General features: G+C 35.8%; 2 protein-coding genes across 2 annotated transcripts; one reads left to right on the top strand and one right to left on the bottom strand.

Moving 5' to 3' along the window:
- Positions 1-388: 388 nt before the first annotated feature.
- LOC143452492 (uncharacterized) lies at positions 389-2,371 on the bottom strand. Its single transcript, XM_076953491.1, has 4 exons — positions 2,204-2,371; positions 1,777-1,917; positions 1,451-1,561; positions 389-1,018 (listed from the first exon to the last, which is right to left on the bottom strand). Exons 1-4 carry the CDS (start codon positions 2,253-2,255, stop codon positions 915-917), a joined length of 408 nt encoding a protein of 135 aa, XP_076809606.1. The 5' UTR covers positions 2,256-2,371; the 3' UTR covers positions 389-914.
- A 2,961-nt stretch (positions 2,372-5,332) lies between these two features.
- Positions 5,333-20,608, top strand: LOC143453222 (uncharacterized). The gene is made up of 23 exons (XM_076954412.1): positions 5,333-5,456; positions 5,547-5,673; positions 8,371-8,510; positions 8,610-8,778; positions 10,968-11,130; positions 11,377-11,508; positions 11,893-12,010; positions 12,086-12,266; positions 12,337-12,511; positions 12,607-12,807; positions 14,478-14,639; positions 14,722-14,928; positions 14,997-15,116; positions 15,611-15,687; positions 16,015-16,177; positions 16,250-16,348; positions 16,544-16,668; positions 16,765-16,888; positions 17,751-17,906; positions 18,002-18,177; positions 18,585-18,774; positions 19,596-19,759; positions 19,857-20,608. Exons 1-23 carry the CDS (start codon positions 5,378-5,380, stop codon positions 19,927-19,929), a joined length of 3,321 nt encoding a protein of 1,106 aa, XP_076810527.1. The 5' UTR covers positions 5,333-5,377; the 3' UTR covers positions 19,930-20,608.
- Positions 20,609-22,188: the final 1,580 nt, after the last annotated feature.

Genomic DNA, 22,188 nt, shown 5'->3' with positions numbered 1-22,188 from the left:
TCACTTTTTATGTCTGCTCGGACTACGTTTGTGCAACACTGTCGGTTGTTTGTTCATTAAAACGAAGACTTGCTTATGACCGGACGCTTAAATTAAGCTGTGCCAAATACAGAATTTAATTGGTTTAACAAGTAACTCACTTTAACAGCGAATACTGCAGCGAGCAACTAAAGAAATAACCAGGTAGCAGGTAACTAACCTCAGCAACAAAAAAGTAAGTGAGAATTTGTTGATCAATTTCATTTTTAACTAAGCTACACCTATACGAAGACATTCCACGCGTATACGTGATCATGCACATGTACCTTTTGCAAGTGCATGCGTACGCACGGGCTTTACGCACAATTCTTATATAGTTCTCTCACAACAAGTCACCACACTTCTGCAATTCAGTAAGAATATAGTTTATACAAGTAAAGAAGTTACAAATGATTCACGTCAAGCTTGTATAATGTACAATAAATGAGATCGGATGTTTGAGAGATGAACCCGTTTGGGTATAAACGCTGACACTCTAATGCACAGAATTTGCATAAATTGAGTTATGTATGCATTTAACCACAGCTTACAACGATGAAACGGCAAATGAGGTCAAAAGTTTTAGAATATATTCAAGTGAAAAAACAAATTGAAACACAAATTCAATACACACACGTCTTGCAGAATAAAAATGAGTTCTATTGATTTGTAAGCAACTACATAAATAACAGAATAACGTATGTTAACATTAAATGTTATTTGCATGAGTTAACTAAAAATTTATCATAAAAAAACTTTTTGTCGACAAAACAGTGGATGTCTAATTTGATATAATTGAAATTATCACGAAGAAATGAGCGTTTTGAATAAAATAATATTTAAATCAATTTAAACTTTTACATTTGGAGATTTTTTCACAGTAATTATAATGTTCTTTATTTTGCGTATAAAACAGCAGCCAAAACTGATGCGGAAATTACGGCAAAACTTCCTTTTATTGCAGTGCTAGAACCTCGCTTGATATTGTTGTTGCAGAGATCTGAAAAGCGAAAACATTTGAAGAAATCATACTAATTGTTTAAAGAAACGACGGAACCGTCAAGTGCCATAACCTATATAGCGACCAGTGGCGTTTGATCAAATCGAATAAGATCTTAAGGCGTCAAAACAATGCAAATTTTGTAATAAGTGTCCTTTCTATAATTTTGAGTTAAAGTTTTCGATTTTAATCAATGCTAATGCCCAAATATAACCCAAACTTTCACAGTTATCCGAAAATTTCGGAATTTATTGACAAACGCCCATAGAAGCTTATTACAGTTTTCTACGCCTTGTGTGGTAAGATCAATCCGATTTAGCTCTATGCAGTTACTGTAGTGTGGTTGAGTGCAGTATTATACAGTACAGTCATGTATTTTAAGTAGCCACAGTTCAAAAGAAACATATATATGTTGGATTATTAACCTCGTACCTGTTCTACACTGCACTGTCAAAGTAACACTTGTGTCAGTAACTTCACGACCTAGATCCACCCCACCAGACGGATAGCAACCACGGGTGTGTATTTTAGTTTCGCCTCCATCTGTTAAATACAAATCATATTAGCCATCCATGGGTGCGCTTATTGTAAGCTACAAGCGTTCTTCTCGTTTCCTTTCAACTGTCTGGTACACACTAAACTATTTCTTATGTAGTCTGTCATATAAGAGCTGACTTGATAAAAAGTTTGTCATCTTAGTTTTAGTGGTTTTCGGCATTTTTTAGCTATAGAAAAGCTGTAAATAAGAATATTCTCACTTTGGGTGTCGGTGATGTTTATGGTTGTGCAGACGTCGTTTTGACGTGAACACGTCTTGGTTCTCCGAGCATGAGTGCCAGAGCTTGGACACATGTGACCTTTGCAAGTGTTTTCCTCGTAGCATCTGAGCCCGCCAGCATCTGAATAAAATTGTTTGAAATCGTGTAAGCGTTATTACAGCGATAAGCTTCCAACAACTATTTAACACAGTTGCATGACATCTTTATGACATAGGTTGGTTCCTAAACCGTCGACGTTTCATTATACTGAAGATCTTTTACAGCAAAATACGTTACTAAAAACACATACATATTGATGTGCATGCACCGATTGCGCACATACTTATATACAAGGTCAAAATAGAAAGATGCTTGATTGTAAATCTGTATAAGTCAAATATCCGTTTATAAGTACACCACAACGTACTTGATATCATGAGAAGCGCAAAAATTACGATAAAGAGTTGAAAAGATCTCATTTTGGAAAACTTCGACACGTTTCTTGGATGTCCAATAAGGATGCAAGTCTGTCCTGACCTGACCAGTTGTTACTCGTTTTCCTTAACAAAACAAATACAGATGTTTAATTCGAACCTGTCTTTTGATATTAACCGTATTGTAGTAGAGAAATAGCTCGAATATAACCAGTCAAAGAACAACCTAAGTTTATATGCGTGAGGTTCCAGAATATGAAGAAGCCTAGCAGAACTGGAAAACGGTTTTTTGCTTTTGCATCGAAAATTTGTCAATTCAGGAAGTTTAATTGTGTTTTAAAAAAATGAAGATATTGCATTTTTTGAAAGTGCTTTGTTTGCTTCCGTATTCTCATTTGTCTCTTCAAACCATAATTCGCTAAGACGGAAAAAGCATGGTTTCAGATCCATTGTGCTACACCCATTAACGTGTTCTGATGAAAAATTTGAGGTGAATTTTGATGATGCAGCACATTCAATAAAGCTTAGATTGTTTATTGTAATTGCTCTGACCTGACTCCAGAGTTTTTTTTAATTATTGTAAAACTCTCAGAAATCAACTGAAGGTATTTTTATCTTCAACTGTTTTCACCATAAATGAAATAAGTGCTAATACCTGTTTGTTGTTTTCACTTTTGTCATCACAGACCAAGCGTTTTAAGTGGTTGTGCGAGTGTGTCACAGCACTGGTCCAGCCATCCTATGACACACAGCGTGCTTTACCTCATTAATACATTCTTTGCGCCCAACGCCCAGTGAGAGTACTGAGACCTTCATTTTTAAAGTCCTGGTCTTTGACCCAACCTAGGAACAGAACCCTGGTCTGCCCAAGGGCTGACGGATACCTTAACCACGAAAACAAATATTTTCTGTTATACTAAAAAGTGGTAAACATGTAAGGACACCACGAGGTCATGCGTGGCCACGACAACGACGCAGTTTAACATACAACTTGCGTAGCTGACACGGAACAATACCTAACATCGAAACCATTCATTAATTAAAAAAAGCACGTATTGCGTAACTACGACGTCTTTAAATAATGCATAAAAACCTGCTTGGCCCTTCTCGAAAGTGAAGTACCTTTTGGTGCTTCCGCAAAAACCGATGACGTCACTTGTAGAAAAGTGAATTGCTTACAGCATTTTGCTGAATGCGTTGCGGCATTCAAAATATTTAGGTCATAATCACATTTACAAATAGCAATACAAAGCGTTATAAAACCACCTTACATAACTTTTACTATTTGAAATGAATCTAATAAATATCACACCTTCCAAAGAATGCAAGTACTTGACAATAAATAAAAAATGTCATGTTTGTGCGGTTTGTGCAGCAGCATCTCCAAATGCAAGACTGGCAGAAAACATAATCAATTATTTCCTTAATGAGGTAAACAATCTTAGGATTGTGTAGTTTTCTCCAAGTCAAATTTAACTTGCGATAGGTTTGTCCAAAGTGGAAGCAACTTTACTACCGACAGACAGTCACGTTCATTTTCTTTCTGATAATCGAACATCGAGATGGCAGAGTGTGTTTGCTCCATAGCAAACATACGTACGTAAGGTAGAGCAGCTAAAGTGGATAATTACTATGCATATTACATATGCATGTTACATAGTAGAACGAGTGTACTTTGTAAACTATTATGTAATTCGTTTGTGACCAGAAAGTTTGTAGGCTATAAGATAGTTCGGTGATTCTCAAGCTCAGGGTCGCGACCGAAGTGTGTTTTGTTGAGTTATGATTCCGCCTGTCTACAAATTTCAAAACTGTGCTGCAATGCTGCTGCAACACAATATATAAAAATTTGGAGATATCTCAAAAGTTCTCAACAACAATTACATGATTTTTGAAGGACATAGCCAGTTTTGATAGCAAGTTCAAGGATAGTATTTGGTGTTCAAAGACGTTTGGCAGCCCTGCATGGTCTCCCTTCTCACAAAGCCAACTTTTTTGCTCATAGGCATATAACGTTTTTTTTCTTATTTTTGTTTATCGTATTTCTTTGTTTGTATGGGAGTTTACTGCGGTGACTTCATATACACAACGGACATGTTTGTACGATAAAGCACAAAAGCTGCTGATCAATGAATAATTCTAATTGAGACGCAATGAATCAGAACAAACCACCAAATCTTTAGTGCTCTATGATGTAACAATTTTCTTTGCGAGCTATTCGACCACAGAAAAGAAAAAATCATGTTTTCGAATGAATATTACTATAAATTTTCCGATACCCAAAACAGTCACTCAATAATGAACGCACTATATATGACATAAGAGAATGATGCATAAATGACTTCGACTTAATAGTATCACTTTGCATAAATGAATAGCCCATGCAATGCCAAATTTTATTTTATTTCCGGAAGAAAAATGTTGCTCGAAAACAAGCTTTGTCGTGCCCGTTGGAGCGCAGTGCGGCGCAAAGTTTGGAAACTACCCGCCTAATCGAACGTTATGATCAACGACAATTGCGCTTCCTAAAGCAGATGACAGTATTTACTGAAAACTCAAACGTTACCAATACTTTGCTACGTCATATGGTGCATTAAGGTCATCATATTTTCAAATGTCAGTTTTCAACATCAGATAATCCCTTACTTGTGTTTTTAAACAAAAACTTTAAACTATTTCATCCAATGTTTAAAAAACTTTAAAGAAAGCTTGACAAAAAAATGTTATCTAGGACTTTCTAACTGTAGACTTTCTAAAAAGAAAATACAATTGTAATAGAAAATCTGCATTCGAAAATGTTTCCGTTCAGGTTCGAGATCGAGATTATGTATACTATAAGTAATCTACTCGTGTATACAGTATATGATTGTTGATGCACAAAGTACAGTAGCAAAAGTTGATGATAAGGTGTTTTAGAATATAAGTGTATAAGTTTGCATACTGTAAATACTTTATAAAAGTGCATTAGTGTGCTTTCTACACTTTTAGGCAATAGGGTAACCAGGGTGGGACTGGAAAGTTTTATTGGTTTTATCTTATTACTTTAATTTGTTGGATTTTAGCGACTTTCGTTAAGTGCAAAAGACAGAATTTTTAACCTATTCTTATTCCAAGTACAGTTTACAATAAGGTATAGACTAAAAGTGCAGGTAATAAGTTTCAATGCAATGGCATTATTAAGCCAGGTAAGTCTGGCATTGGCATTGGCATTGGCCATCTTCTGTGGCAGAGCACAACTAACAGAAGGTAAGCTGCATGATAGACACTAACGTATTTCAGTGTTATAAGATAGTAATTAGACAAAATTTCCAGCAGCTAAAAAACCACTATTTTTAGCTGTCGCCTTCATCTTACCTTCTTTGTCCCAATCTTTTCGTTTTGGGCGGGTTGATTTCCAAACCAGATATCCTCAAATTCCCGAAGTTTACGCGTGGGCAAGGCCACCAAATTATTTGTCCGAAAGGTGAAGTGTTTATAAAGTGTATGTTTACAAAGTAATTTAATATTTAGAAAATAATTTAACTACTAGTAATTAGTACCATTGTTGATTTGATGAGTATATTAAAAATACAGAAGTATGATAAGGTATGGTATCTCAATCTTTAGTTTCAAACCGAGGAAAGTCTTTGAACCACAATTCGCTGTTGATTGCTCGGTTGTCGAAGAACTTGTCTGTTGTGCAAATTCTGATCAAAACACATCTTTTAATCTGTGCGTTTTGATTATTTGTAACTATGATCAATTTTTTAATTGTTCACCAGTGCCACTATACCACTATACATAGAACAAAATGTCGTTTATATCTCGCTCATTTCATTGGTAGCGCAAATTGAAATTGAACTTGACTGGCATATTTACGAGCCAGCGTCGGCATTCTGAACAATTTCTTGCACTTAAGACTTGCGACTACTTAGCGCTTCGCTCTTACGAGTTAGTTCCGTGCGGTTATTTCTTAGGTTCCACGACATATGGCCGCGGGAAAGTGGCCGCGAACAAACTCACCGGGGTCAACTGAACGTGACGTAAATTGACCGCAGACAAACTGACTGTGACATAAACTGGCCGGCGATCAAATTAACCGTCGATAAATTGGCCGGCGATCAAATTAACCGACGACAAATTGGCCGTCAAAAGGTCAAAATTCTAATTCACTATCTAGTCGCTATCTAGTCACTATCCAGTATGTGTATTGCAGTCAAGGTTGCCACTCGTAGAGTTTTTTGGCCCCTTGTACGGTGACCCATATTCATAGATTTCTTGTCTCTTCTTCAAAATGTCAGGAAGCACATGCAGCAAATCGGACTTCAAAGAAGGTATCAAAATGATCAAGAATTTGCACTACTGCTGCGTCACATACCGGCTTTGGCATTTGTTCCAATACAGCATCTGATTGAGGCTTTTGAAACATTAGAGGAATTTTTGCCTGATGAAATGCTTCCGCTTCTCGACTAGTTTGAGCGTACTTACATCGAGCGTCGCTTTCGAACTCAGCTCCGAAGAGACCCGCCATATTCACATGACTTCTGGAACGTCCATGTTCGGGTGTTAAATGGCGAAGCCAGAACCAACAACAAAGTTGAAGGTCACCACAGTCTAATAAACAGGATGTTATCAATGCAACACCCAACCATTTGGAAATTTATAGAAGCTTTAAGGAAATTGCAGAACATAAACAAAAAGAAGATTGAAGAGCTCTGTGCCCAAGGGCCTCCTGCCAAAAGGAGAAAATACAAGGATCTGGATGCGCGACTTCAAACCATCGTTGAAGATTTTGCAAACCGTGACATATTAGATTTTCTCAGAGGCATCGCCCACAACCTACAATTTGCGCAATAAACTTCCTTGTTTGTCAAATAACAGCTTGTGTAAATTTTAGTGCCCATATTATGTAGTGTCATATGTGTTTTGCAGTGAACGTCTTTTAATGTTGTTACTCGTATTTCTCGTATTTCCGGAAATATTTCTGTTTATTTCAATAAACGTTTCAATGTGTATTGAAATAAAAAACAATTTTGTTAAAAACAAAGGAAATAGTTACAAACAAATATTTACTTTACATATCATATACTACCGAGTTTAAAATTTTGACCTTTTGACGGCCAATTTGTCGCCGGTTAATTTGATCGCCGGCCAATTTATCGACGGTTAATTTGATCGCCGGCCAGTTTATGTCACAGTCAGTTTGTCTGCGGTCAATTTACGTCGCGTTCAGTTGACCCCGGTGAGTTTGTTCGCGGCCACTTTCCCGCGGCCATATGTCGTGCTCCCTATTTCTTATACGGAAAGTTGCTTTTCCCAATGTAACTTGGATCTGACTCGCATGTTGTTGATGCAAAACTAGAGAATGCGTCAAAAGGCAATAAAATTTGCGCAAAGGGCGCCGCTCAAACAAAAGTCATCAAAACCAATTGTCATTGCTACTTTGCTCGCTAATTTTGTAAGCTGCTGCTTTTTTTTGAAAGTAAGCTGGTCACAAATCGGTGCAAATCTTTGCCTTTGTTCGATTGTGACGCATTTACACTTTCCTTGGCGAAGTTATGACAATTTCCTGAAGCTAACAACACTTTAAGTGAAGTAAGACTTGTTCTTAAACTGTAAAATTCCTTTTGCGCGGGTATTTCTGCTTTAAGTCACCGTTAAATAATAATTTGCAAAGTCCAATATTATCTCTTTACTAATTGGAATTTCTGCAATTATTTTACCCTTTCATATTTTTATATTTTTGTCGCAAAATGTGTCGTTGTAAGCCAATGTTTGCTGCCAATTATGTTCAGAAGACTTTGTTTCGCACAACTAAAGAGCCAGTATTGGTCCTTGCAATATGCTTAAGTGTGATCTGAAGGATTTTTACAGCTAAACCTCCGTTTTCTTCCTAGAACCACTTCGGAACAGCACGAAAGGAATTTGCGAGTAATATTGTCGCTTAACAATAACCTAAATCCTTTTGCAGTGTTTTCGGAATGCCACCCCAAGCATGATATAATAATAGCTACGCTACCGCGAACATAGTATATGAATTATGCCAGTAGGCCTATATAGTGTTTTACTTGTTCGTTTAAGAGTTTTTAGAATATAGAAATTAATGGAAAACATGTTATGTATAGGCGTGTAAAGTAAACACGTCGAACCTTTTCTTTGTTATTAAAACTTGTGTCTACAGGAGCAAATTCGCTGTGGATATTCTTTCGGTTACAACAAGGGGATTTAATTACAAAGTTAAATGCTTGGGATCGTGTACAGGTTGGCCATATTTACTCCGTCTATACTGGAGTATTTACATCAAGCCTTATTCTACTTTTGGTAAGGTTAAATTTTTAATCTTTTTGTCTCATGTTAAAAGTTTAATAGCGATTTAAAACCAAAAAAGCGACTTTTTTGATAATGTTTTATTATTGTTAGATTGGGAAAGTAGCTTGGGACACAAAATCTATCACACCTACCACGTTCCTCAATCTACTTGGTGGAATACTCCAGCAATTACCGAAGTTTCTGAAAATGTTTTTGATATTTTCGGGAGAGATATTCACTTCAGTGTTGTTTACAAATTACTGAATGACGTAACAGAAAGGTAAAACAACTTAACTAAGCACCTTTAATAGCATTTAATAAAAGTTTTAAATGCCATTAAACAGAATAGCATAATTAATAAAATAAATAAGTGTTTAATATAATAACAGAATAATAAAAGTGTTACATTTAAGTAAAATTTACAGAATATTTCTAAAGCTAAAAATTGATCCTGTGTGTGCAGCCTATTGCAAATGCAAAAGTCAAACTTATGTTCAGGTTAAAATTATATATTGCTTGCATGTTTGTTATCAGCGATGTTGTGGCATCATTGTTACAAACTTACACAATACGTCGAGCATGGGACAAGAGTTTAATAATTAATTATTGAAAACATAACTGTTTGAAAACCGGAAATCACTGGTTTGTTTACATGGTGATGCAATAATTAACTGATATGCCTAACTGCGTGTTCCAAATAAATGCGGCGGTTAGCATCAGGTCACTTTAACTGAACTTTTGCACGGCTAACTATGACGTCAGCGGAATGTAAAACCTCACATTGTACAGCGTGAAGGCACTTAGAAGAAGTAACTGTACTGGAAGGACCCACACCCGCATCGCGTGAATACACAAATTAGGCCAGGAGGGAAATGCGCAAGGTTTGCTGTCAAAACGGAGGGCTCTCGACAACAAGGTGGAAAACGAAAAAAAAGACACTGCCACATCTGGTCATCGAGTATTGAAGAAAAAAAAATGCACATGTATGAAATAAATGTGGTGAATCTTGTTGTACCGATCACAATCACGTGACGGTTATGTGCTGAAACTGTGTAGTGAGTTTTCTGTTTTTAACTGCAAGAAACAATCTGTTAACGATTTTTTGCATCCCATGATTGTAAACACTTCTTGTCTTTTATGCCAGTTCCGTTTTGCACTTGTTGGATGGTGATACAGGTTTAGTTGGTTTGTAAGATGCTAATTCAGTATTTTGCAGTATTTTGAAAAGGAGTTTATTGAGTTTATTTTAGTGTGGCGGTTTGAGTCAAGCCACAGTAAGGTCATGGCTAAGTATGACTTCAGAAGATCAACGAGAAAGAACGAAACAAAAAGATGGGCAGTCGAAGCTGGCTGCGAAAGAGGAAGGACCTCTGCTTTAGTATACTATGCTATATAGCAGATTGCTTTTATAGAACACTTGAGTTAGAAGTAGTTTTCTCGTGTCTGTGTGGTGGAATACATACCAGTTGCTGTCTTTTGTGGCTACTTGTTCAGTTGTGAGCTGAGTTTAGTGCTCCCTGGGAAGAGCGTATTCTATTGTTTCGGAGTCAGAAAAAGTCAGACCGCACAGGGAAACATAAGAACCCACACTTTATAAACTTGTATCGTAGTCGTGCTGTTAAAACTTTGGAATAAATATTTCTTAAGCAGCATTGCCATAATGGAGCATTCATTTCCAAACGTAAACAAAACAATATAAAGAAATATTTAAGCAACCTCACAAGCTAGCGACCCAGGTAAGTAATTATGTTCGTCCAAACAGTCGGGTGATTAAGGGTTAAAGAAATTCTGGATTTATCATCGTGCAGTCAAATCGAGAAAATCGACGAACACTTGAAGAATGAAATGAGATTCTGCGTGATTGTAAAAGTTACCAACCACTGATCTAAGGGTTTTTTGGGTATGATGAGTTAACCCAAATAAAACACGCCACAATGTTGTTTTCGAAAGAGGCTTCGTACGGATTTTAATCAAGTGCGCCTGGTATTTTTATTTTTTTAATTTAATAATAAATTTTGTTTATCATTACGCTTAATTTTTCGAGTGATATTTGACAAGACATTTTTTCTACTTTCAAAACGTACGCAGCAAGTATTTTAAAATTGGCAATATTTTACCATCATTTCATGCCACGTAGAGTCAAGGCGCTTTTTGTTCCAGTGAAGTCGGTAAGTAAACACTGAAATCGGTATATCGATGGTATATGGACATCTGAATATCATAAACATTTATAAGATATTATAACATCTGAATACAATATACGCCATTTGTTAGGTCGAAGTGAAAACTCTGCTAAATTCGGTAGGATTTGGTCAATAACAATAAACACAACTACATACCAGGAAACGCGTATACAACGACATAGAACAGTAAAAACTTTTGTTAAGCTGTCTTTTAGACATCTGAATATTATTCACCTTCTTATTTGGCCATTTCCATGTTACAGTTGTATTAATGTATCATTTGCAGAAGGTTTCCTGTCACACAAACAACTGGCACTGAAGCTCCCTTTGAAGTTTCGCTTCGAGGAGACTGCGTTTATCTTGATCGTGACATTACTTTTCAAGGTCTTAGAAAACTTACAGTTCTCGCGCGAAAGTTTGTTTCCAACGACAAGACTTTAACACTAAAGGTAGAGTAGTTCGTTGTGGATTCACAGCTATATCTTTGTACATACATCATACATGTTGTTATTAATGTTCTAATTTACCAGTTTTATTTTCAGTTTTATGTAACTTATTGTTATTTTTCATACAGCAGTTTATTCAAGAACTGTAAGCGTTCGCTTTTCAAAAATGTTTATTTTATTAAATAACTGTAAACAGTTTTTATTTTTTTTAATTAAAATATATTTACTATGTGAAACAATTGCTCACAGGCTCCACAAGCATATGAACGAATTGAAGAGGCAAGATCATTAAATGGGGCTGAAGGAATGGACGGGATTGCCAGCACTCTCGTAGACATTTATGTACAAAGCGTCGAAGGCAATATGAATATAGTGAGCCAGGTAAGCATTCGCATGCCTTGGCACTAAATGAAAAACATAATGATGAATCAAAAATAACTTAAACGATTTTGGGCAATCGTGTATAGAAGCCATTTCTGCAGCATATAGAAACCTCCCATTTCCGCAGTATCATATTTCTACCATATAATTAGACCGCCTTCAAGTTTCTAAATTTTATTGTGTGTTGAAGCAATCTAAGAATCGCCTGATTTTATTGTAATATTACATTCTGAACTACATGTAACAATTGTTGAATCATGTAACATGTAACAATTGTTAAAACATGTAACATGTAAGAATTGTTGAATCATGTAACATGTAACGTCTAACATGTAACATGTACTATGTAACATGTAACATGTAACAATCAGCCATTTGGTTAAGGCATCTAACGGTAGCACGGGTGGAAACGGCGGAGATGGCCCTGATGGTGAAGACAAAAGTAACATCATATCTTCGAATCTACGTGGAGTATATGACAACAATTGCAATAGTCAAAAAGGCAGGCATTATCAGTTACAGCATTTCCCAAACATAGTTATCCTCACCAGAAATAATGTAACCCTTAAAAGCACAGGTGATCCTGGACCTAACGGAGGAAATGGAAAGAGTGGCGGCGTAGCTGGTCGTTCAGGAAGAGGTGGAACATGCAAAACAATAAACCTCAAAACGCAACACATTTCCGGTGAGTTTGAAGTGTCTCAGAGATCCGGTAGAGGGGGATCCCCGGCAGAGCACGGTTTTAGTGGAAGCGGAGGGTAAGTATTAAAATTCAATTCGCGTTACTTTTTCCTGTACATTTTGGGTTCAAACATAATACTTTGGCAGGCGTGGGGGAAAGGGTGGTTGTGGGATTGCAGCATTCTTTCCTGAAGTTCGTGATAAATTGGCTGTGGCCGAAGGCTGCGTCCATGCAAGGAGTTGCCGTGACCTTCGCGGTGACCCAGGTCAGGATGGAAACCCAGGTGTTGACGCGTTTCAGTTATATCCAGCCCCACGCAAGGTCAGTCAACTGATATTAGTTCATATGTGACGATAACATGAAATAAATCAAATATGAAATATTAGACAACTTTCATCTTATTTATATCAATTCAGGGACCAGATGGTAATGTTGAGCAAGCTGATCTACGCAAAGTCGGAAGCTTAAAAAAATGGTTTGCTAACGACGAAGAACTATTAAACCTCATTCATAGAAAAGGAGAGCAACTCTTTTTAAAAAATAAATCGAACGAAGCAGCTGATATTTTTTCATTTTTGTTGTCGGTGATCAGCACAACAAGTCTGCTTCATCAAAAGGTATTGACACCTAGTTGCTATGGTTAGCCATATGTGTCAGAATTCGCTTTATTCGAACGCGTTCGCAAATTGCCTACGCGATCACAATTTCCGAACGCATTTGTATAATATTTTGCTTGGCTGAAAGGTTCAGTATAACACATTCATATATTGCATGCACGTTAAACTATCGTTTGAAAAACATGGCTGTGTTGGGCGAACGGGTCATTATTTTGCACTATTGTAATTTTTAAACGCGTTCACAAATTGTTAACTATGGTAAGTCATATGGTTCCACTTACTTACGTTATATCATACCAAGGTTAAAATTGTTTCTAATGGGAGATCTGTCTCTCTATTAATCAGAGCACAGGAAATACTAACATATTAGGAGAAACTCCACTCAGCCCCCCTAAGTATGCGTATGCGCATTACACGTGTAGATGGGGTTTGGGTTACACCAAAATTAGTGTAGCTTAAAAATACATTTTTATTCATATAATTACACGTTACAAGTGTAGAATACTTTTTTCGACTATCTTTTTCTTCTCACCTGATCCTTTTAACCGATTTTATCTTTTTTATCAACTTTGTTGAGACCAAGCGTGATTTTTCAGAAGCATTAATTTGTAGTGGCCTGGGAGGAACTTTTAATACCAATATATCATTCGTGGGAAAGTATTCACCAGTTGTTTATTGAAATGTTGTTTGTTGATGAAACTGCAATTGTCGCTTAATATTTGGAAACTTTCTCTAAATAACTTTATGTGAAAGCGCCGTTTAGTACGTTACCAGGTGATTTCATAACATCCGAGTTTTAACTGAAAATAATCCCCATTGCCCAACGCTTTATTTTATCGTTCGCGCATTCTGAAATGTTTGTGTATATTGTGTTGAATATTTCCGTTCACATCGCCCCGCTTTATAAACTCGAACTGATACGCGAGTAACCGCGCAGACAGAGATATAGAATCGTACGAACGTATTACGTTAGTCGTGTTAATTGTAATCTGTTAGACTTGTTTTAAATGGTGAATGCTAAGTTGTGATTGTGTCATATTCGGAACCTGTACAGTTCCTACAATAAAGGACCGTTTCTGATAAACTGTATCGGTAATATCGTAAGAGCTTTCGGCTAGTAACACGTTAGGCTAGAGAATTCTAACCGCACGCAACCACGGAATCAGATCATTAATTCGGCAGGTAAATTAAGTCCGGATATCCTAAGTTCAGACTGACAAGCAGTGCAAGACCTCTGCAAATTAATTAGGCGTATTGTTGTATTAGGCGTACTGTTGTAGAGTTTCTCATAGGGAGGCTTTAAAAGCATAAAAATGGTTGTACTGAATAACGTGTCAGATGTCTCTTTAGGTTACTGCCCATTCAAATGTAACATTTTTTCGAATAATGTATTTATTAGAAGCCGTTTTGCTTTTAAGACGATGTATTTTAACAGCAATTTGAAAATACAAAATTTTCTGGGCGTGTTGAGTATCTTAGTTCTTGATGTTACTAACTAGTGTAATTGTACTATTACTATTTCACTTATAACTTATTAATGAATGTTCTTTAGCCTTTTATTGTTATAATTTTTCATATTCCTCGATGTTCTTTTATTGTCATACAAGTTGTAATTGTTCATTTAGTGGAGTATAAATTTGGAATTTGTTACGCAATGATACTTTTAAAAGGTTTTGCTGCGAAAAAGAACGCTCGAGCAAGGTTTTGATTATTATGGTAATTCCGACATCTACGCTCCTACTCTCGGCTGGACATATTTAGAAAGCAGAGCAACCAGTTTGTTGGAAGCTGGTGGAGCATTCGAAAGTGCTTACAATAACGTGAAAGACAAGGTATCGTTTACAAATAGCTCTGCATTTATTCCGATTTGTTACATTAGTTATTGTTTTCTGAAACATTTTTCTTATACCTCAGATTGAAAATGTGAAGCTTGCGAGTAGAACTATGCGCCGTACTGTGATGGAGTTCGCGTCGGCATCAAAGACCCAACACCAACATGATTTGAGGACTTTGGACTCTGAAGAAAATCTTTACTTTAAATCTTTATTTGAGCTCGAAGTGAAGATGACAGAAGAAAGATTGCAGATCGCAAACTTAATTCCTGGAGTTATAAAACAAGTGGAAAGTTACACGATTTAATGATCATGTTTTACATTTGTTCACCACATACTAAATGGATTTATTTGCAGAGTGCAGAAGAAATTTCTAAAGGAATTAACTCTGTGTTAGATTTTTTTGGCGCGTTATTGGGCTTCATACCAGCTGTGATGGCCAAAAATCCACAGCTAGCATTTAACAGCCCCGTGGACGTAAGTTTTATGAGTGTTATGGAATTCAATTTTGATATAAAAACGAAGTAGTACAACTAATGCATATACTGTATGTTTCTTATTTACGTTTGCCGACGACCCTTCTTCGCTTGTGCACATCTACAATTAGTGACGTATCGTCATCAATATGCCTTATGCTTATTGTTGTAGGGTTGCGCTATTTACTTTATCGTTTTGTAAAAACGTGGTATAATGTAACACAGCAGTAAGTGCAAATTATTTTTATGCTCCGTATCAATGCTTTCTGTGGAGCATATTTGACTGAAAGTGGTATAGAATAAGAGAAACGATTTGATTCTTCAATTCTACTTCCACATTGCATCATTTTTTATTAAACCAGAGTCGAAGTACGGCACGCGGTATATTGTATGGTCCTTAGGACAGCTGACAAAGATACGCGACGAAGAAGTGAAACTCTCATGGGCCGATAAATACAGGAAGTTGTTAGACTCTAATTGCTCTTAATTTGACAGATTTATCGCATATTCTCCAAATCTCCGGGATGTTCTTCGTCAGCTTTCAATGAATTGAGACCTACATTGCGGACTAGGTATTAAATGTAACTCTCAATACCAGTGAATGGACAACCCAAGCTATGAAAATACAAATTCGGAAAATATTGATTATAAGCAATATTAATCTTTTTAATTCAATCTCTATACTAATCATAACTGTTACCTAAATTCTCCAAATTACAGTCTGCAGTAGCATAAATAATTAAGGTTTTAATGCTTTATCTCTTGTCTATAGTGGGTTATTATTACTATACGCATATACACTCATTAAAGCTTTACATCTTAGGCTATATAGATTATCATTAACGAAAAGCGTTTAAAATGTACTGCGACACTATACAAATAAACCATGTATGTTTCAGGCTGAATTTTGCACTTCACTCTGCAAATGCCGACAATTTTGATATATCTACCATGGATATTTCCGCGGTGCCAATTATAATGCGAAGCGAACTTGGAAAAAATAAAGGAAAATTTTTGCAGGATTTTGGATGTTTATTTGACAGAGAAACAAAAAGCGACTTAGTAATTATTGTTAAAGTAATTAGTAAGGTATAATTAACTGTTTGCCAAAAACTTAAACTGGCCTCTTTAAAGGTCAGGAATTTCGAACGAGTTTTAAATGACTTTTTCCGTGACGGAGATTTGCGCATCACCATCATAAACAAACTGATCAACTTAAATTTGAAGAAAAAGGTAATTTTCTTGACTTAGACAAAACCGGAGAGTCTCTTCAATACCAATATTTTTTGAAGATAAAAAGCAAGTTATACAAAGTTACCCTTATTATGTTTGATCGAAATATACTAACATCAGTGCCAATGTACACGTGCTAAATTATCTTATTCGAGGTGTCTTTGAAACTATATCAATTTGCCGTTTATTGCGCAGAAGGTGGCTTACAACTTGGAAGTATTGAACCAGATGGAAACTAACGTGAGAAGAGCAGCGTTGTACATGTCACAAAACAGTGTTTCAATGTCAATTAAGAGAAATTTTGGCGACCTCCTTTATAAGTAAGTGTACTAGGCAAACATCTTTGTAAATAATGAACTCTAAGGAGATGTGCACTGTGTGGACATTTACATGAAAATATTTATTCTTTCATTTAGTGCATACCAACAATATGAAGTTGACATCTTGCATTCCCTGTATGAGCTTTCCAAATCTTATCAGTTCATGAGTTTGTGGAAATTTGACGTCTTGGCAAGTTATGACAACAGATATGGAGACATTGTGAGTCAACATTAAAAGAAAATGCTAAATTTTATTACATCACTGACAATTTTAAAACATAACAATAAAACATAGGCCTATAGCAAGAATGCAAACTGTACAAATCAGATCGTTATACCAGATATTTTGAAAAACGAAAAAATACCGGCAAAAAACTTTTAATTACAAATTTATCTGGAATAATCTAAGCTTTAGGTCAAATGCATTCAACTTTACTCCTTTTTCAGGCACCGTTTGTCGGTTTTTGCTTGATCGGACTCGATGCGTCTTCGCGTGTTTAATATGAATTTAAAAATATCGCCCCTAGATGGCACTACGCGCACAGAATAGGTATCGTTTCCACGGGAACTGCTATCTTCCGACGTAACAGAAATAATAAACATGCATCTCTCCGAGAATCTTGATTGTGAAACGCTCGACATGACAATTTTATTGGTTACAGTAATTAAACAACAAATTTGGCACCACAGGAACACGATCATTTTTAAAGAGGAGGTTTGTAACAGGAAAGCGATAATTGCTGCAACTAAACGCTCGCTCTACGAGAGACGAGCTAGGACCTTTTGGGAATACGACCAACCACGACCAAATTGTTAAAATTTGCGAAGCCCTTCGACGCGAACCCGCGTAAACATTTGTATGTATATGGACCGTGTAATTTCATCTCAAATTGCTAGGCACCATTCTATGTTATTGACATGCGTACTCGATGCGTTATTTGTGAGTGAACAGTGATTAGTAAATTAGTTTTGTACATTTTTGTGTTTGTGTTTTTTTTTTGGCGTCTCAGCAAAATATACTGCAATGTACTTTTAAATGAATTTTCACGTGACGTTTTGTCGGATTCAAACTAAATTTGCAGTCGCTGGTCTCACAAGTTGGCTCGCTGAATAGCATGTCTAACTTGATGGACATTAGAAGCGAACTGGAGAGGCACAGAAGCAGATTTCTTGACACAATTTCAAAATCTGCTGGAGCAGCATCGCACACATTCTCGTTTCTACGAGAGTTTAACCGGGTAATTTACCATAGATTTGTTTGTTAGGTTTAAAGCTGAATTCTCTTCACTTATTGTCAACAAATTAGTAAATTTATATCATCATTTTTTTCCAGACTGCTTATCCTGGAGTATTTAGATCGCTTCATAATGAAAGCAGGTTCACTGTTACCATCGACCTCGACCCCAACGATATTGCAATCACCGGTTGCGATACTTGCTACAACGCTCGTCTGATTTCAATTTATGTTGAAATAACTGGCTCACAACAACCGACCACTGTTTCGTCAAGGTTAGTGTCCGAAGTATGCTTCTTCGATGTAGCTCTTTAGGCTCTTTTCAAACGACTTTGCAAGCTCAATATTTTGTCTTGAAATTATTTCTTGTCAGATACGTTTTGACGAAACTTTACATGCACTTATGTAGCGTTTATTTATACTTTTGTGTTCTCATGTTTAATGCTTTTAAGTTTGAGTTTATATTATTGCTCATATTGCCATCCATACCATTTACAACACACGATTAGTATAGGATTTTTGCTGGTGCTTAGTCGCTGTTTTTGCATGCTCTAAATAATTTATTCGTTATAAAGAACGACAAAAACATTTTATAAGAACTATAACGTGACATACTTTCTTGTATGCGGTGTGGTTATTTCGGTATAAATGTATTTTGTTGCGTTTCCTCGGTGCTTTGCAGAATATACTTGAGAATTTCACATTTGGGTGATTCCTACTTCCTACTCCCTCTGCCGGATGGAAATAAAACCGTACTTCATTTTCAACAAAAGCCGGAAGACATCGACGGCGGAAGCGTTTTGTATTTCGATCAAAATGAAAGTGTAACTTCAGAAATAGATCCTTTGTTAAATGAAAAATTTCAACAAAGAGTAAGTGCAAAATGCACTAGCCTATAATGTAACATTGGCGTTGTTATGTAATTTTTAAATTTAAGCCTACTCTGTTGTAAACGCGCTATTGTAACCAAACTTTTTCTGACCAGGTAAGCTCCCCGCTTTAACGGCTAGTCAATCAGCCAGACTCTCTTATTTTTACGAGTCTTTCTTGAATAAAAACAAACGTCTTCTCTTTATTAAAACCCAGCGTAGACTACTTCAACTCAACCAAGAACTTGCCAGCCAAGCAACCAACCAAACACAGAATTAATCTTGGCCACATAGCAAGAAAATAAGCGTGGGGCGTTAATTACCAAATAGGTCTACAGGGGTAGTGCGGTGACGCGGAACAAGAAACAAGCTAAGAAAAACCCTGCACGTGTAAATGGTAAAGAAGTGCGACAGTGCGAGAGAAGTCATGAAAACCGATAAGCATACGCAAGCACACACAAATGAAGCAACGAAATTACTGTATAACATAATGCAGCAGAAAAACAGTGCACGCACACACCAAGGTAAAAACTCCCTAACAGTTTACGGGGTAGTAAATATAAAGCAAACACTAAGTAGTCATAAACAGCTTACACCGTAAACTAGCGCTTTACAAATCGGGTGTTACAACATTAAAATGCAGCGCTTATAAAACAGGTGTAAAAAGATATTCTCGTGACACTATTCTATGTGTTTTTAACATTTTATTTCCTAAAAATTTAATCATTTGATACTGGTATATTACCAATTAATATACAGTTTAATATACTTTATATTGTATGATTTATACCTTATAGAACTTAGTTTTATTATTTGCTTTGCAGTATAGCAGCAGATACTGTAGCGAAACGGACAACCGAAGGGATTTCTTCGGTGGTAGAATGTGCAAGAGCCCATACGCTACTTACACTATTACAGTTCCCCGAAGCGAAGAAGCGTGTGGAGATCATATATCTGCATCGAACTGCGAATCCCTGGATGTTGGAAGGCAAGCTTAATACTGCTTTTATATTGAAAAACTTAAGCATTGTGGTTTTCGCAAAGATATTTTAGAAGCTCATGTTAACGCAAAGTTATTCATACAGGTTTGAGAAAATAAGGATTTTCATGAAGATTAGAGCCTGGACTAGTTACTCTACTCCACCACATTTACAGTAAAAGCTGAAATGTCTTTCGAAGTGATCTGACATCATCATATAGGCCTACATTCATCTCTAGAATATATATTTCCATTATTACACAATCTTTCATATCTTCACAAACAGAATAAACAAAGAGAAAGATTTTACGTTTATTTCTTATGTGGCATGCATTTCTTTATTAATGCACATATCTTTTGGTTTTATAAAGTAACAAATCACATCTTATTTTCAGCCGTTTAATTGTGGACTAAAGAAATTTCAAATTAAACTTATATCATTCCTTATCTATTAATTCGTTTAATGTCATTTCATGCTTTTTCAAGTTTTGTTGCAACGCATGAACAAGAACACACGAAAGTTTATCCTAAAAATAATAATTATAGCTTTTCAAAATTGTGGATTTCCTTATTCCTGTTTCACTGCCTTTTTATATGACCGTGACTTCGGTTTTATAGTAACAGCAAGATAACGTCTTTGCTACATTCATTTCGGCAAGTAGCATGAATAATTTGTATAAAAAGATTTGGATTCTGTGTAGTTCCTATTAAATAAGTTTACAAAAATTTTCAATATTTTGTTTAAAATTCTGCATACCGTTGGTATTATCGTATTTTGTTGTGGTTTTGTCCCAATACTTATGACGTTGTTACCAAGTGAATGTAAATTCTTAAACGGTTGTATTACACAGTATTCGCTTCTGCATACACGAGCTTTATATAAAGAATAATACTCACTAAACGCATCGTCGTGTTTAATGAAATTGCACCCATCCTAATTAGTCAATCTCTCGGTTTTAATCATCGCAGTACAACAAGTAGGTGAGCATCACACTGTGTAGCGACCAAAATTTGTCGATTGTAAAGGAAATAGTATAAACGCATCGTTTGATAGCGTTATAACTTAATGACATAAATCCATAAATAATTTAAATTAGAATTATAATAGGCCTATGCACATTTTGAAACAGAAATATATATATCTTTTCAAGTCTGAAATTAACTAAAGACTTTTCAAAACAGTCATTTTGAAAAACCAATGTTGTCACACCCCCTTAGTCATACAGATAAAGCCGGAACACCATGATGTTTAACTTATTATTGACTATATACTTTCAAGCGAAATTTATAAATTTACAAATGATAAAGCACACTTGACCAATTCTCGAATAGATGTTTTAAAAAGTTGGCTACAAGCTAATTAGCATATAGCTATAAAATAATCTGACGGATAGCTAAGATAAGGAAAAAGTTTCAAACTTTTTTTTGCAAAGAGAGTCCAAGAAAAAGTTAATTTTAAAAGTTGTAGATAACTGCAAAACATTATATTTACTTGAGCTTGACTTCTAAACTCTAATTTTTATTTTGTAAATTCATTTCTGAATTGATTACTTTCCGTACAAGGTAAATGTATATGTTAAGTAACGTAACTAAGTTATAACCGAAACAAATAACTAATATTAAGTTAATAACTTTAGCTAATAACAAAGATACAAGAACAGCTGCGCAATATTAGAGCAGAAGAAAGGATACAGTACCAACAAAAAAAACAAGTAACTAATTCACAGCTTAGTAATTTTGAAAAGTTTATTTTCCATGTAAGCAGAACATTGACATTTGTAGCCTATTTAGGCCTAATCCGCCGTGATGTAAAAAACTTATATCTAAAATTCGGATAATCAACAAAAAAGGTCAAACAGATAAAACAGCTTCAAAAACACGCCAAAATTTGACTAGTAAGGTGTCTTCGAAGAACGTCTATGCATCTCCACTCCAAACCCAAACGATATCTGTAACACAATGGAAACCGTGAAAAATAAACCCGCAAAAAGACCTTTTTCTGGAAAAAGAAGGGATGTTCTGCCGCTAACGAGCGGTCAGGAGAGCGTACGCGGAAAACGTTTAAAACTCAGCTTGACAACCTGGACACCAGCGATGAGTAAACTCATCTAAATTACTATTGAGTTTAGGCATAGTTTATACATGTTAAATATATATTAAGCCCATTACATACATATTGTTTACACATATTATATAGTAGCCTATATATAATATATACATACTGTATAGACTATGTGATATGTAATATATATATATACAAAAAAAACTTTTCTCAGTCCAAAAATTAAAATTTCCAAACCACCACAACACTAAAAAGTTGAGAATTAGCCGTCCAACACAATTCATTATTTTTGGAGAGTTGTGCTGCAAATAAAGCGAAAAATAGCACAACCTTAAACTTGTCCGATCTTTAATGCTCTTTTTGCCCAGAACCCTTT

This window comes from Clavelina lepadiformis, chromosome 4 (genome assembly GCF_947623445.1).
Source record: "Clavelina lepadiformis chromosome 4, kaClaLepa1.1, whole genome shotgun sequence".
NCBI classification, from domain to species: Eukaryota; Metazoa; Chordata; class Ascidiacea; order Aplousobranchia; family Clavelinidae; genus Clavelina; species Clavelina lepadiformis.
This window is presented reverse-complemented; position numbering and strand designations above follow the sequence as displayed.

What these genes read in the sequence shown, in the direction of transcription:
- LOC143452492 (XM_076953491.1), bottom strand. Translation starts at nt 2,255, where the DNA reads ATGAGATCTTTTCAACTCTTTATCGTAATTTTTGCGCTTCTCATGATA. An exon ending in TGCGCTTCTCATGATATCAA is followed by an intron (nt 1,918 to 2,203) that starts GTACGTTGTGGT and finishes AATTTTATTCAG; the next exon opens with ATGCTGGCGGGCTCAGATGC. An exon ending in GACAGTGCAGTGTAGAACAG is followed by an intron (nt 1,019 to 1,450) that starts GTACGAGGTTAA and finishes TTCGCTTTTCAG; the next exon opens with ATCTCTGCAACAACAATATC.
- LOC143453222 (XM_076954412.1), top strand. Translation starts at nt 5,378, where the DNA reads ATGGCATTATTAAGCCAGGTAAGTCTGGCATTGGCATTGGCATTGGCC. An exon ending in GGTTTTAGTGGAAGCGGAGG is followed by an intron (nt 12,267 to 12,336) that starts GTAAGTATTAAA and finishes ATACTTTGGCAG; the next exon opens with GCGTGGGGGAAAGGGTGGTT. An exon ending in ACAATAACGTGAAAGACAAG is followed by an intron (nt 14,640 to 14,721) that starts GTATCGTTTACA and finishes CTTATACCTCAG; the next exon opens with ATTGAAAATGTGAAGCTTGC.